Raw genomic sequence first — 14,813 nt, 5'->3', positions numbered from 1 at the left:
TGCGGAAGTGGAGGGACAGGGTCAATTCTTTTTTAGAGGCGTAGTGACCCGGGTGGGACAGTGGTTGCCATGGCAACAGCAGGCGACTATATCGCCTGTTCATTTATTGGTTGGGGGAACAGACAGACAGACAGGTGGGTGAAGCGGTTGTTTAGTGAGTCGGGAACTCTTTCTATGAACAAATGGTTATGAGGTGAGGTTTGATGTTCGGAGAAAAGTAAGAACTTCCAAAAATGGAGTGCGAGACGACTGAAGCGGCTCGCTCGACGCCGACTCGCCACGAGAAAAGTTTGGGGCTCCTCACCATGAAGTTTGTCGATCTGCTCCAACAAGCCAACGATGGCGTCCTCGACTTGAAAGTGGTGAGTGTAAACGCGAGTGTTTTTACTACGTTTATCTCGAGCCACTGTGCTTTCCCAGCAGAAGATGTGAAACAAAGAGCCGTCACTCGCCTAAAAGTGGGAGGGGGTCGCCGGGTGGTCAGGTGCACCGCGGAGTGTTCAGGTGCCGGAGCCGCCATTACGCGGACCCTTATCGTTCTAAATGTTGCATTTTAAAGGGTACTTGGAACATTAACTATGTGTAAACTTTTTAAACTCGAAATATGTCGTCGTTTAAAGGTTATTTGGCAAGAGCCCTGTTATTTTAGCCTTATTTTATACTATGTATAAACTTATTAAAATAAAAATATGTAATCGTTTTTTAAAGTTTGGTTGGCAAGAGCCCTGTTATTTTAGCCTCACTTTATCACTGTTGCGTGAGACAAGTTTGACAAATTGACGTTCCACCATCTTTTAATTTATCAAACACTACACCACACTTTATAAATTATAATAGATAAAACTACAAGTTCGTGTGCTGGAATTTTTCACATAGCATCAACATTCTCCTCTAGTATTTTTCTTTCTCTTTTTTTCAGTTCGTGTCGAAAATGTTTTTTTTTTTTAAATGTCCAATGCGACCTTCTCATTCATATGTGGCCAACTCCCCACTACGAAAAGTAGGCATTGGGTTTCCTAAAAGTCTTTAGAAGTCATTAAATTATGTCATTGACTAATTTGCATACTGCAATTTGCAAGAGTAGTTAATGGATAACCTCGCAAGCCAGATTGATAATTGTGATTCATTTGAGGGAGTTCTTCACATTTTGATATCAAAATAATCCCCACTAATCAAATTACAATGATCCAAAGTCCAATATTTTTCAATGAGCAGAGAAGTTCCTTTCACCGAGTTTTGGCTTGTGACATAAGCTCAGAATTGTCAATAGAGGGTTCCAACCTTTTGGGAATTTCCAGAATGCAGTGTCTGGGGCCATATTGGTAGGAAACCCCTGCGTCAAAGCATCATATGTTATTGTTCAACGATGCAGAAAGAAGTTTGTCATGCCTTCTGTGTATGTACTGTTGGCTGTAATAGTATAATGGCTGTGTCCACCCTTATCCCCTAACCCCTCATTCACTATATAGTCCCGCTATATAGTAGCCTAATATATACAGTAGTTCCCTCATCTGTTTGGCGTTTTGGATAACCAGTTCACTACCTGCTCTTCGTCGCATATCACATGATCATTATACCTGTCATGACGCACCGGCGAATATCTTCAACTATTTATTGTGAATAAAACTGTACTTTATTTACTTTGCTATACATATATTCAAAACAAATTATTTGCTTAGTACTGTATATAGTTAATGATTGGCTTTGATGCTTGTACCATTTATTTTATTTTTTTCATGCTCGCAATGCATTGTGATCTTTATCATCCAGTTGAGTAAACATTGATGTTCGCTACTAAAGTGTATTGTGGGTAATTTTTAGTGCACTACATTTTTTTCCTTTTGGACATTCGGACACCCCTACAAAATGGCGTGACCCCTTAGTAGTGCACTACCATGATCTTGGTGAAGACTTGTTTCTGATTGACTCGGAAAATGACATTGTATACATTATGAGCTGTTAATGCACACCGTTTGTCGTGTCAACCAGTTCCTAAAAAAATCATTACATTATACCAAATTAACTCATTCACTCGCAGCCATTTTCATAGAAGCAATCCCCTTCACTCCGGCTGCTTTACTGGATTTTGACTGATTTTGTCCACAGAATATTTAGGGCCCGAGCAGCTACTGCTGCGAGGTCCCTCTTGTTTTTGTATGAATTCTTCTTCTTCTTCTTGGTCTTCATTTATTATGTCCTGTATGGAAAATAGAAGTAATATTGTGCTATGAGTAAAACTAACGATGATGTTTATATATGTACTTTAAAATCGGGGCAACTCATTGCCAAAAAATAAAACGGGAGTTGATTTTGAGGGTCTTAACATTGAGCAAAACTCATTGAGCTTTACACACTCATCACACCTAGCAAAAAAACAATCCATAATATTTAAAGGTTTATTATGCCATTTTCAAATAAATTCTGCTTCGAATGTGCTACTACCCAAACGTGCCAGTACCCCAAAGTGGCCCGGGCTGCGAGGGTTCTTTATAGCTGCCCGCAGCTCTAGTGTGTTCTATTGCTATAACAAAACATAGAACCTACCAAAAGAAAGATTAGAGTCTCTTCTTTATTCAGGAAGAAAAAGTATATTTCTATCAGTTTCCATTTTGCAGAAATTAGCATTAGAATATAGCTAAGTTTCATCATTATTCACAAATCTATTTTAAATTCTGAGCAGCTGAGTTTTTTTTTTCCAACATGGCCCTGGTTTATTTCCTTTGCTCTGCTGCCACGTGCTGGCCGTTTGTGTAATAGCTAGAGGCTGCATCAAAGCCTTCTGAATGCTAGCATTAAAAAAACGCATAAATACATCTTAGGGACACTTAAAACATTTAAAATAGAATGTATTTATACATTTTTGGAAGCAAATGAGTTATGTGCATCACACTTAGACTTTAAAGGTGTATTGTGTATTACATCAAGCATGCGCTAACAATGCCCAGATGAGTACGAAGAGCCCTGACTGTTTTACTCTGACTGCACGTATCAGCTTTTATCTTCCCTTCAACAGTTTCTTTGGGGAGGGGAGGGGAGGGGTGGAGTGGGTGACGTCATGTGTGTCCCCGCGGAGTAGCGGACATGTGGCGTGCACTTAAAATCATGCACAAACTCGCACGCACACCATGAACAAGCCTGACACAGATGCTGCAGTTGCGCTTTGGGCCAGAGGTGGCAGTCACGAGTAAAAAATAAAATAAAAAATGTCTGCACAAAGATCCTTTAAATTATAAAAGCAAGCAAACACAGCAACCTGAAACTAAATGTAAAGTGCTCTGAGGACACATATTGGCTAATTTAAAGCAATTTGTGATCAAATCATTTAATTTATTTGGTGATTACAACACTTTTGATGACTGGGATGCGGGAGAGGAATAGAGGGAGAATTGAAGAGACAGAAGCGGCATAAAGAATTAGCTCCATAAGATTTCAATCAATTTGCATAAAAGAGAACCAAAAGGATGTGATTAAAATACCAAAATACTTCTGGCATAAAAAAATGACAAATATGAACTGAACACAACTGTTAACATTTTAAATGATACCCTGCAACAATTTTATGCAGCATTGCCAGCCTGACAGCTTGCATCATTTTTCACATAAAAATATATTAAATATAGTGACCGAATACAATTTTCTATTTTGATTGATTACTAAGCATATAAAATTATGAGTTTGTAGTGTCATGTATTTTTTCAAGTCAAGTTTATTTATTTAGCCCTTATCACAAAAGAGTGTCTAAGGGCTTCACATGCCCCCACTTGACAAATATTAACGACATCCCCTCATCAAACCACAAGAGAGCAAGGAAAAACTTAAAAAAAAAAAAAAACTTTAGGGGAAAAATAAGAAACCTTGAGAAGGGTGCACAAATGTGGTAATCCCCCTTCCAGGATGACCAGGCTGCATTGGATACCGAATGGGGAAACAATTTACACGGTTTGTGATGCTAAACAGTAAACAATATTAACTAGAATGGTGCGAAGTCCATTTAGGAAATTGGAGCACTGCAAGAAAACGTCGTCAGGGAAGTGGGTCCTCATCCAAACCCGGCCTGGTTGGTCGGTGCAGCTATCTCCATGACAGCAACTCTAAGGTGATGGTCTGCCTCGGATCTCGTCTCGGTCAATTAGTGTAGAAGCCGCAGAGCAGCATCCAAATCTGTCACTGACACCGAACTCCCTCTCCAAGTCGTGGAGAATGGAATAAAAAGAAAGCAGTGGCCGACACCAGGCCCACATAATTCAGCCAAATGCAAGAGTATAAAAATTTGTCTTAAAATGAGATTTAACAGAGGAAGCTGCTCTGACCTCCCAGGGTAGGGCATTCTAGAGCACTGGAGCCCGAATCAAAACGCTCTTGAACCCGCAGACATTCTTTTTGGCTCTTTGGATCACCAAAAGAGCAGCGTGTTTCGAACGAAGGTTTCAGGTCGGAACGTACGGTACTATTAAATCGACAAGATAGGAAGGCAGTAAGGCACTAAGACGTGTAATTTTGTACTGATTTTATAATTGTATTGACTTTTGTCCTTTTTTTTCTTCTTTTTTTTTAGGACTTTCTGTGAAGCGTCTTTGAGTATCTTGAAAAGTGCTGTACAAAATAAAAGTATTATTATTATTATTATTATTATTATTATTAATATTTGATATGTAAGTAACAAAACCTTGAAATTGCATCTCAAGTGAACCGTAAGCCAATGCAAGTTGGCTAGTATCGGGGTAATATCGAACTTTCTCGTTGGCGTCAAAAGTCTAGCTGCATTTTGTACTAACTGCAGACCTTTAAGATTGGTCAAGGGAAGACCAGAGAGTAATACATTACAGTAGTCGAGGCGAGATGTAACAAATGCATGAATAATAATCTTTGCATCACTGGCAGACAAAATAGGACACATTTTCGTAATATTGCGAAGGTAGAAAAAAAGCATTTCTAGTAATATTTTTAATGTGCATTTGAAAAGAGAGTTGGGTCAAATATAACGCTGAGATTTTTTGCCGAGTCACTTCAACTAATACATTTATCGAGGTTTAGAGAGGTGTTCGTAAACAGATGGAGATGGCGAGCGGGACCGACAATCAACATCTTATACAAGGAGCAACAAAAAAAAATCATTTGCAAGAGATCATGGTTTAAGCAGCAGGTTAAATCCCTTTCAGGTGTACAATTATCTGTGATTAATGGACTTGTTACAAATTATTTGAAATTTTTACCCAGAAGTCTGAAAATCAGGTTCTGATTCCTGTAATCCTCCATGAAAGCAGACCGATTATCTTTATGTTGAGTCAAAATAAAACATTCATCCATTTTCAATGATCAACATTTTTGCCTATTTCCTGACATGTACTGGTCCAAACCAGTAACTGGATCATAATTAATTGTTTTTGCATTTTCTGGACTGTCTATTTGAAATAATGACCTGTTTCTGGGGGGCCTTGGGGGGTTGTGCTTGCTCTGTCCGGGCCGGGGTTGACGGCTCCCCTCTTTGGTGGAGGTTACATGCCAGATCTACCACACCAGCATCTACCGAAATTCAATCACAATCTGCTTCTTCCTCTGGTCGTTGAATCGGTGGAGGCTAATTTGTTGGAATTTAAATGTTTCTGGGGTTGTTTAAAGATTCTGGTTTGTAACCCTGTGGGTAGTAGGTGATGTCTGGTCGGTGCTGGATTTCACGTTTCTTTCTTTTCTTTGATCCTTCCTCGGGTCTCCTGATAACTTCACGACCAGTGGGATTCTGAAGTATTCGGTTTAGGTGAACGGTATGGGATTTTTTCTAGGTTTTAGGTGAATTAATGACCACACACTCACACGCACGCACATATGCACACACACACACTCGTACATGCACATATTCACACACATACAAAAAAAAGAAAAGGAAAAAAAAGAGAGAGCAATGATGATGACATGTCGAATCGGTAAGATTACCGAATGAACAATACTGATCTTAATACTGAGAATAACATGATTTTAATCCAATTTATGAATTAAATCAAGAAAATAATCAACAGATTGATTAATAAAATCATTAGTTGCTGCTCTAATGGATGACTGTTATTGCACCGTCATGTGTAGCTTTGCACTACTGTATATGCATTTTTGTGTTGGCACATTCTATTTCCAGATCAACATGGCAGCATTAACAAAAACATGACCCAATCCTAGCCCTTGTATTTACAGGAGGGTGGAAATGTCATACCCTTTATTGTGCATTGGTTTGTTAGTTTTCCCTCTCTTGGTGAGCGCCAAACTTTGCTAATCTTTACACTGCACACACACACACACACACCCACACACACACGTACACATGCACACACACACACACACAGCTTTGTTTTACTAGCTTTGTTGGGCCATCTCATTGACATAATGCATTTCTTAGCCCCTTCCCCTAAACCCAACCATCAAAAATGATCGCCTACCCTTATTCCTTACCCTAACCATAACCCAATTCAAACCTGAATTCTAGAACCAAGTCTTGCCCCTCAAAAAGAGGTCTAAACTTGTGGGGCCCAGCTAAATGGCCCCACATGGACGGGTGGGCCCCACAACTTTGTGAAATCCTGGAATGTTGGCCCCACTATGTAACAAAAAAAAAAGACCACACACACACACGTCCCCACAAACTTTATCCTGTCTGCTATTGTACAAACATACTCTTCTGCTAACAGGTTTAACTTTCTGTTTGCAGATTAATTTGCCAAACCTCCTCAGAGTATCACTAATTTCCTCTACCTCAGGCAGTGTTTACTTAGTAGTATTAGGTGTAGTCTTCAGTGGTGTGTGCATTGTGACATGGCCGTGTTAAAATTCTGCCACCTACATTTTTATTGACACTTGTGTTTAAATTGACAGGCTGCAGACAGCTTGGCAGTGAAGCAGAAGCGGCGCATATACGACATCACCAATGTGCTGGAAGGCGTGGGCTTGATTGAGAAGAAAAACAAAAATATCATCCAGTGGAGGTTTGGGGGAAACGTTTTTGATTTTAGAATTATTCTTTTTAGGTTAAGTTACTATTTCCACAAGTGGACATTGTTATAATATAGACTCTGAATACTCGAGTACTCGATAGAATTTTCAGTCGAGTATTCAAATATTAAAATACTTAATAGCTGCAGACCTAGCTGAATGACTTATGAGACACGTTAGGCAACACAACCGTCTCTGCGTGTCTATCTGACCTTCAGGTCTCTCCCTAATTGGCTGTAATTCAGTTTCATGTCACAATGTGAAGTTTGTGGAATTTTGTGTTGACCACACACACACAAAGTTTGATCAGAAATATTCAACAGGTTTAACATTTACAATTGTCAGTCCCAAACATTGCCCAAGCAGATCAAGGATGAAAAATCTCTAGACAAATGCCATACCATAGGATAATCTTTTTACAGACGGCCAACAATCTTGCCTTTGCTACTTTTTATCGGAAAAAAGAAAACTGCTCTTGGAGAGGCAGTAAAAATGCCATCTTTAATGTTGATTAGCATCCCAGTGGACTCTGACGTGTGATTGTGCCACACTTGTGTGCTTCCATGTTTGAGATCCAGGAAACTAGCGGCCCATGTTGGCGGAAATGCAGTAACTAAGCTGCATGCATTTGTTTTCCCTGTAATGTCACTGCCAACATCTTCCACAATTCTCTCATTCAATTCAAAACACAATTTGTCCCTAAAGGTTCGTTTAAAAGGTATTAGGTGCATTATTAAGACATAAAAATATCCACTGGCAGTTGTATGAAAGCTCCATTTGCTTCCTTATGGTTTGCTCTCTTGCAGGGGCAAGAACAAAGAAAGTCAGAACCAGGAAGTTCTTGACCAGGTTCGAGTCCTGCGAGCTCAGATCTCTGAGTTGGAGGCCCAAGAGAAAGAGCTGGACTTTCAAAAGACCTGGCTGCAGGAGAACAGCGAACGTCTGAACCGCGATCCTGACAGCAGCAAATATCCTTGCATAATTAGTAATGTCATGGTGACCTAGTCGTTTTCACGTCAACTCAGTTTAAGGCCACTATGGACAAAACAGGATGGTTGTGAGAAAATGCAGGGAGATGGGATGGCCAAACGTGACTGGCTGTGGATACCCAACGAGATTTTTAAACTGTCAAATGATTTGCCACAACGTGGATGAGAAACCCACTCGGATGTAGTCAGAGTTAAACCTGACAGTACATAATACCGGGTACATCTAAATTTGGAGGTGGCGTATATGACAGCAAATGCATATATATTCCTCAACATTTTACATTCTTCTATAATTAGGCCATGTGTTTAACGTACCTGCAGTGCTCACTGCGGCACACTATTAAAAATTTTTTTTAATAGCGCTTTGTTAAATGCGTATGTGTGAAAGAGAGCTTGAGTGCATTGTGCAGTGTGTATGAATAATAGGCTCTTTTGAATGTTTCCATATAGAAGGATCAGTGAATTAGTTGTTGACAGAGAACTTATCTTTAACATTTATTGAGTGGGCAGTATGTGCCCCCATGCCCACCGCCTGCATTATCGCCAACTCCGAAACCGAGCCCACCAGGGGAGCATAATTTGGCTCTGCCGGGGGCCACAATCATGGTCCGAAGCTGACCGGCCCATACGCCCATGCCCGGTGTGACTGTCATGAGAATACTTAACTCAAGTTACATATAAAGGAAGAAGCTAGCCATTTTGAAAATATAGCCAGAATGCCACGGCACACTACGCTTCGGGCGCACGGGGCTACCGTGCCTGCCTGAAAACATGCAATAAATGTAGCCTTAGGAGGTTGTATCAAAGACGGGAACAGTGCCTGTGTGGAAAACTGTTTATCTCTTAACAGTAAGTCAAAAATTAGGTGTTAATTATTATTTGATAGTGGGTTGCAGTGTCACTCTTCAGTTGTGACGACACCCCACTATCATTGGTTTCTATTTACAAATCACGGCTGAGTGAGTGGCTTGTCTTTCTGCTCTGACTTTTCAGCAAGACGCAATTGATCGATCTTGTCTGTGCTTGTCACTGAACAATTATACAAAGTCATGCACATCCTCTCCGGGACTATTGACTTGTTCATTTCAGTCACAAAACAAAAATCCCATTTTGATCCTCTTAAAAGCGAACAGAGAAAATGTGCTGAAGAGCGGATTATAAATATAATTGCTATTGTCAACCAGGTTAATCCCAAACTGTTCTCTGTCCTGTTTCCGGTTTATTGTCTCCATGTGTGTTTTCCAACCCCCTCGGAATTAACTTGTAATCCTCTTTGCTTAACACTTCCCCAATTATAAATTTGTGACGCATGAGGACATCTGCAATTCCTTCAGCGGCGACACTCTCCTTGTCGTTATGGCTCCGTCTGGGACGCAGCTGGAGGTGCTGCTGCCAGAGAAGGTAGCAAAACCACCCAAGATTAATAGGGCCCAAACTGGAAAGAAACAAAATCAGAACACCGCAAAATCGAAATCTTAAAGTCGTATATTTATGAGGAAGAAAAGTTGAGACAATGTTTTTGGTGTATTTTTTAAAAAACGGTGTAATCATAGAAGGGGGGAAAACAAGTTTTTTTTTTTAAATCAAGAAATAAGTATTCATCTTTAAAAATAAATAAATAATAATAATACAAATTTTTTTCTATACTTCTTGAAGAAAACTATTTGGATATTTTTGAGAAAATAATTGTATATTTGCATTATTTTTTATTGTTAATGTCATATTTTATAGAATGGATGTGTACCTAAATCTAAATAATTTTTGAGAAATTGATTGTGTATTTTCAAGATTTTTTAAGAGAAGATGCAATCTTAATGAACAACGTTGAATATATTAAAATTCAATTTTTATTTTTGTTATGTTTTGGAGAGTAATGTTGGTATAAGGGAAATGTCTATAACATAACATAAGTTCTTTATTTTCAGTTACACCGTTTTGTCATAGGCCTATAAAGTTAAGTAAAATTCAACACTGGTAATATTGAGCCGTTTATCTTGAAAAATCCATTACTTTTCTCAGTTAACTTTTTATTCCTATGAAAGTCTTTAAAAAAAAATAATAATAAAAAATCCCAAATGATTTTCCCTAAAACCTTAACTTTTTTTATTCTCCAAAATTTACTTTTTTCCTTTGTTATTATACCACTTTTAAATAAAACTCTTCCACGGCCCCCCAAAAACCTTTCTTTTTAAATGTGCTTTTCTTTCTCGAAAGGAAAAGACAAACTTTGATACATTTTTCTTTATGCTTTCTAATTTTTGCTTTTGTGCTGTCTCTTAGGGCCAGACTGGTCACAAGAACTATCAGGTGAACCTACGCAGCAAGGTGGCTCCCATCAAAGTCACACTCATTAACCGGGACTCGGACCACAGCGCGCCCGTGGTCTTCCCCGTACCCCCCACCAACGTGATCTGCCCCCTGCTCACGCCACCCCTCAGGCTGTCCGCCAGCCCCCACTGTCTCCCCTTCTCGACGGCAGCCTACTCCTCCGGTTCCAGCACGGCTGCATCCTCGTTCTGCAGCCAGGACTCGCTCAACTCAGACCAGCAGGTGGCGCTGTCCGAGCACGATGACATGCTGATGCCAGTGTGCGCACATGCACAAATGGGTAAGAACTGAGTTTGTGCAGGGGAAATGGAGATGTTCCAAATAAATCAATAGCATCTATCACATTTTAGAGGTAGTTTACGAAGCATGTGGGACAAGAAAGTATACCACCTTGTCTCAAAATAAGCCTCATTTCACAGACTCTGTGCATTCCTGCCTTTTCCCTTGCAGGGTATCCCGATCAGCCGGTGACTGTTTTGGAGCTGGAGCAGATGGGCCTGGCTGGCCCAGAGTTCCAGTCTGTGTTGGACATGAGCAGCCTGCTGAGGCACAACAGCATCGGGGAGCACATGCAGGAGGACAGTGATGGTACTGCCTTTTTTTTTGGGTTAAAAACACATCAATACAAATTTCACATGCCTGACAATGAAGCAGTAAATTCATAATGTTCTTTTTCTACTTTCCTGAAGAAGCTGTTGACTTAATCGATGAGCTGATGTCTACTGATGGTAAGCGTCTTAAAAGCTAGTATGTGATGTTATTGATGTCTATTGTGTGTTTTGAAAACTGCAAACTAATGTTGTGGTCAGACTAAATGAGAGTTGAGAGTTGAGAGTTTCTAGAGGTGCGATTACTTTTTTCTAAACCATCGCCAGCTCCCGAAGCATTTAAAAATGTCTTGAGCAGTGTGATCAAGGCAAGCACGAGCGGTGGATAGTGCGTACAAACGAGCAGATGGCTTCAGGTGGCACTTCTTTTCTTTCTCTTTTTTATTCCCCAAACGTGCAAAAGTACATTGTGCAAAAAAGTGCATTGACAGATTTGAGCCTGAGCATGGCTTCTCCAGCAGCAGTCTCCCCCACAATGATGTTACAGGCGCCTTAAATAGTGACAATACAATTAGAAAAAAAAACAATGAACTCCACAGGTGTAAATCATTATTATTTTTGTTTTAAGGTATTTATAAAGGCAACAGGCAAGGTTAAAATGTTTATTTACAATATAAATTGTACTCAAGAGATTGTCAAGGCTATAAAAGGTAATAATTTAAGGCAATTCATTTATAGTATATGGTAGGATGACTAAATGTGTTCTCTTTTGGGAGGACAGACCATTTTCTTGCGTCCTGTTGGGGCGTTCGTTTTTTAATTTTTTTTATTTAATTCATGGCTAGAATCTATACTTTCGCCTAGGGCACCAAATCACCTAAGGCCGGCCCTGCACAGACGCTTTATCATACTCTACAAAGTAGACGAAAAAAGCTACCGTATTTCCAGGTTTTATTCAGCGAGACACATTCGCCTGCCCAGCTGGCTGGCCAGTATTAAGAGAAACATACATATACAGTACAAATATTTTGCATTGCGAAGCTCCCTGAGAGAGCTCATTCATTCTGAATGGAGAGCTCGGTGTCATTTATTTAGCTGCCTCTCCAAGTCAACGGCTCATCATCCTCACTCTCAGGCATCCGAAGCCCACCGGCGGCCACCAAAGCAGCCATGACCGTGGGTTGGGGCAGCGACGAGGCTCTGGGCTGCGGCTGGAGCTCTCATCCAAATGACTGAGCGGTGTGTGCACTCGCATTTTATTTTATTTTATCACAACTAGTACGTATTCCATTGTAAATATGGTTCAGCGTTGTTGTAAAACACAATTAGTATGACTTTGGCCACGGCCGGCGGACGCCTCTGCCTCGCTTCGTGTAAATGCAGGAAATAGGCGTGTACCACAGAGTTGCTTGCGGCATCATTGTCGGACAGTCAGATGACAATGACGGCAGGGCCCCGCTCGGCCCCTGGCACTTCAGAGCCACCTCCCAAGATGGTTCTGAAAATCAGTTCCGTTGTAACCACTCAGCCCCGATAATGTCTAATGGAAATATGAACATCCGGGGCTAACCAAGGCCGACTTGGTGTGGAACCGTTGTAGTAGAAAAACGGCATTTGAGCTGTGTGCTAACGGCAATGCTGAGCTAACATCCAGGCTTCCATATCTTTGGCGATGCTCTTCTTCTCTGCTAACCTGGCCAACACATATGTGACGTTCATACTATTCCCCGACCCTAATTTGCCACATCACCAGTAAAAGGCGCTGTGGAGATTTACGGCCAATTCTGGAACCAACAGACTTAGAGAGATTTACACGGGGTCGTTTTGAGTGGACACTATTTTCTGTCTGTTGAATCTGAGGTCCGTTGGTTAAATCAAAGTTCCACTGAATACAGTATTTTTCTTTCATCAAAAACATACCATTTTTTTTCCTTAAAAGGTTTTGACCCCCCCCCCCCCCCCATTCAAAAATATCCATCTATGTGTATGCTATATTTTTTTAGGCGTGAACTACTGCTTCACCCTGGACGATAGCGGTGGTGTGTGTGACATGTTTGATGTGCAGGTCCTCAACTACTAACGGATGAAACTCAGGGAGTACACCTCTATTCTTTCATTTGACTCGTTTTGGACTTTGAGACATTCTTTATGAATTTACTGCGCCTCCTGTTGAAGGTTTACAGGGTAAAAATGACTACATTGTTTGGAACTGCGACCAGTATTTCAAATATTCTTAGCAATCCATGAAATGTCCATTGTTTGTGTTTGACTGTTTATTAGGTTGTCTTTAAAGTGCCAGGAGTCCTAAATTAATGTGGCACCGCCATTGTAGGCCTTGCTGTATGTTTTTGTCTCATATTTGATTAATCATTTTGACTATTTAAAAAGAAACTTTTGTTTGTTTGATGCTCAATCTGCCTTATTTGTCAATTAATTGGTTAACTATTTAAAAATGAACTTTTGTTTGTGGCCAAGTTTTTTATCTCAATTGCCAGTTGACTTGCTGATTGCAATAATTCTTTATTTGCACGTTTTGGGAATGTTTTTCAATAAATGGGTGAAATCTCAATCCACTCGCCTTCTAACTGGAGGGTTTGCATACATAGTACCTTGATCACTATCCCTGCCATGCGGAACCTTACCCCATTCACTTCATCAGTCTGTGTGCGTAGTTGTGTTATTTTTAGGAAAGTTTACCTATTTTCAAGAAAAAAAAATCTTTTCTCCAAGAGAAAAAAATGTTCATAAATGACGGTGGCCAAGTAATTGATAGAAAGTCGGACATTGTCAAGAAAACTGTAGTATATTGGGTAAGTATGGACGATATGACTGAAAATTGTATTACCTTATGTAAGTGTTTAATATCAGTCTATCAATCATGGTTTTTGACATTTTTGGAATCAGGCTAAATCTAGTTATTTTAATTTGAACAAGCATTTGACCTTAAGAGGTCGATGCAACTAGAGAACAGTCAAACTGTAAATATAAAGATTAAACGCTAAGCATAATGCGCTTAGTAGGATTGGGTGATAGTGATATTGATGAAAAGTTTCAAAATATAAGTATTTCTTATCAGTATATTGATTATTTTTTTACCACTGTTTAAAATGAGAAGAACAAATTAGGGATACAATTGAATTGATTAAAGATAAAATTCAGTGAAACAACTAGGGACTTGGTGTGTGTGTGTGTGTGTGGGGGGGGGGGGGGGGGGGGGTTAGCAGTACATATATACAAAAGTCAACATAAGTGCTTGTTCCAGGTGGGTTTAATAATCAGCAGTGCATCACAATCAACATTTCACATTGTGAAGGCGGAATTAAGTTTGATTGCATCATCATGTCAAGTCACTTGACATTGGCGACTGGCAGCTTGATTTTGTGTTTGTTTGGAGGATGCACCTAAAGAAACACAACAAATGTATTTGAGTTAAAAAAATAAATAAATAAAATTAAGTTTGACAATTTAGCATATTTGGGCCACACTAAATAGGAAAAGAAAGAATTACACTCAGAGATTGATATCATAATCTTGTGTTGTTTTCCCGAAAAGGATTTCAGTTTTTTGTTTTATTAAAAATGTTAGTGGGAAGGCATGTTGGGGTAGCAGAATGTTTACGTACCTTTGATAAAAGAGAGCATGCTCCTGGTCTCCTAGAACAGAATGGATTATAGCGACGCTGTAATGTTTTGTTTACTTTTGATGCAGCTTTCCCCTGTTAACAAAATGAACAAAAAACAGTCATTGCCTTCTTCCTAAACTGCAAATCACTGACGTGTTCAAGCACCAATGACGAGCTCCTCACCCAATTGAGTTGTCGATTGTTCGTCAGCCAAGAGGCGGCGTCGGCTGAATCCACTGCGGTCACCAACAGGAAAGCCTGCAGACACAACAGAAACACCAACACACTTTTGTCCATGGCTCATGAATTTCACATTGCTGGAACGACACAGCTCCTTATATATAGATAGCC

The 14,813-nt window shown here is 39.9% G+C and overlaps 1 protein-coding gene and 1 long non-coding RNA gene across 7 annotated transcripts; one reads left to right on the top strand and one right to left on the bottom strand.

Moving 5' to 3' along the window:
- The first annotated feature begins 57 nt into the window (after positions 1 to 57).
- e2f5 (E2F transcription factor 5) lies at positions 58 to 13,409 on the top strand. Of its 6 annotated transcripts, none has more exons than XM_077558068.1 (9): positions 58 to 362; positions 6,859 to 6,968; positions 7,782 to 7,943; positions 9,257 to 9,365; positions 10,245 to 10,572; positions 10,743 to 10,880; positions 10,985 to 11,020; positions 11,976 to 12,079; positions 12,844 to 13,409. In XM_077558068.1, exons 1-8 carry the CDS (start codon positions 234 to 236, stop codon positions 12,074 to 12,076), a joined length of 1,113 nt encoding a protein of 370 aa, XP_077414194.1. In that variant the 5' UTR covers positions 58 to 233; the 3' UTR covers positions 12,077 to 12,079; positions 12,844 to 13,409. The 6 variants fall into 6 exon arrangements, with proteins under 6 accessions (XP_077414194.1, XP_077414192.1, XP_077414193.1 ...); XM_077558066.1 differs by having other exon boundaries at positions 11,936 to 12,079; XM_077558067.1 differs by having other exon boundaries at positions 10,982 to 11,020.
- Positions 13,410 to 14,090: 681 nt separating this feature from the next.
- LOC144044638 (uncharacterized) lies at positions 14,091 to 14,813 on the bottom strand. Its single transcript, XR_013291314.1, has 3 exons — positions 14,646 to 14,813; positions 14,463 to 14,555; positions 14,091 to 14,241 (listed from the first exon to the last, which is right to left on the bottom strand). It is a non-coding gene; the product is annotated as an uncharacterized LOC144044638 (long non-coding RNA).

This window comes from Vanacampus margaritifer, chromosome 2 (genome assembly GCF_051991255.1).
Source record: "Vanacampus margaritifer isolate UIUO_Vmar chromosome 2, RoL_Vmar_1.0, whole genome shotgun sequence".
NCBI lineage: Eukaryota > Metazoa > Chordata > Actinopteri > Syngnathiformes > Syngnathidae > Vanacampus > Vanacampus margaritifer.
This window is presented reverse-complemented; position numbering and strand designations above follow the sequence as displayed.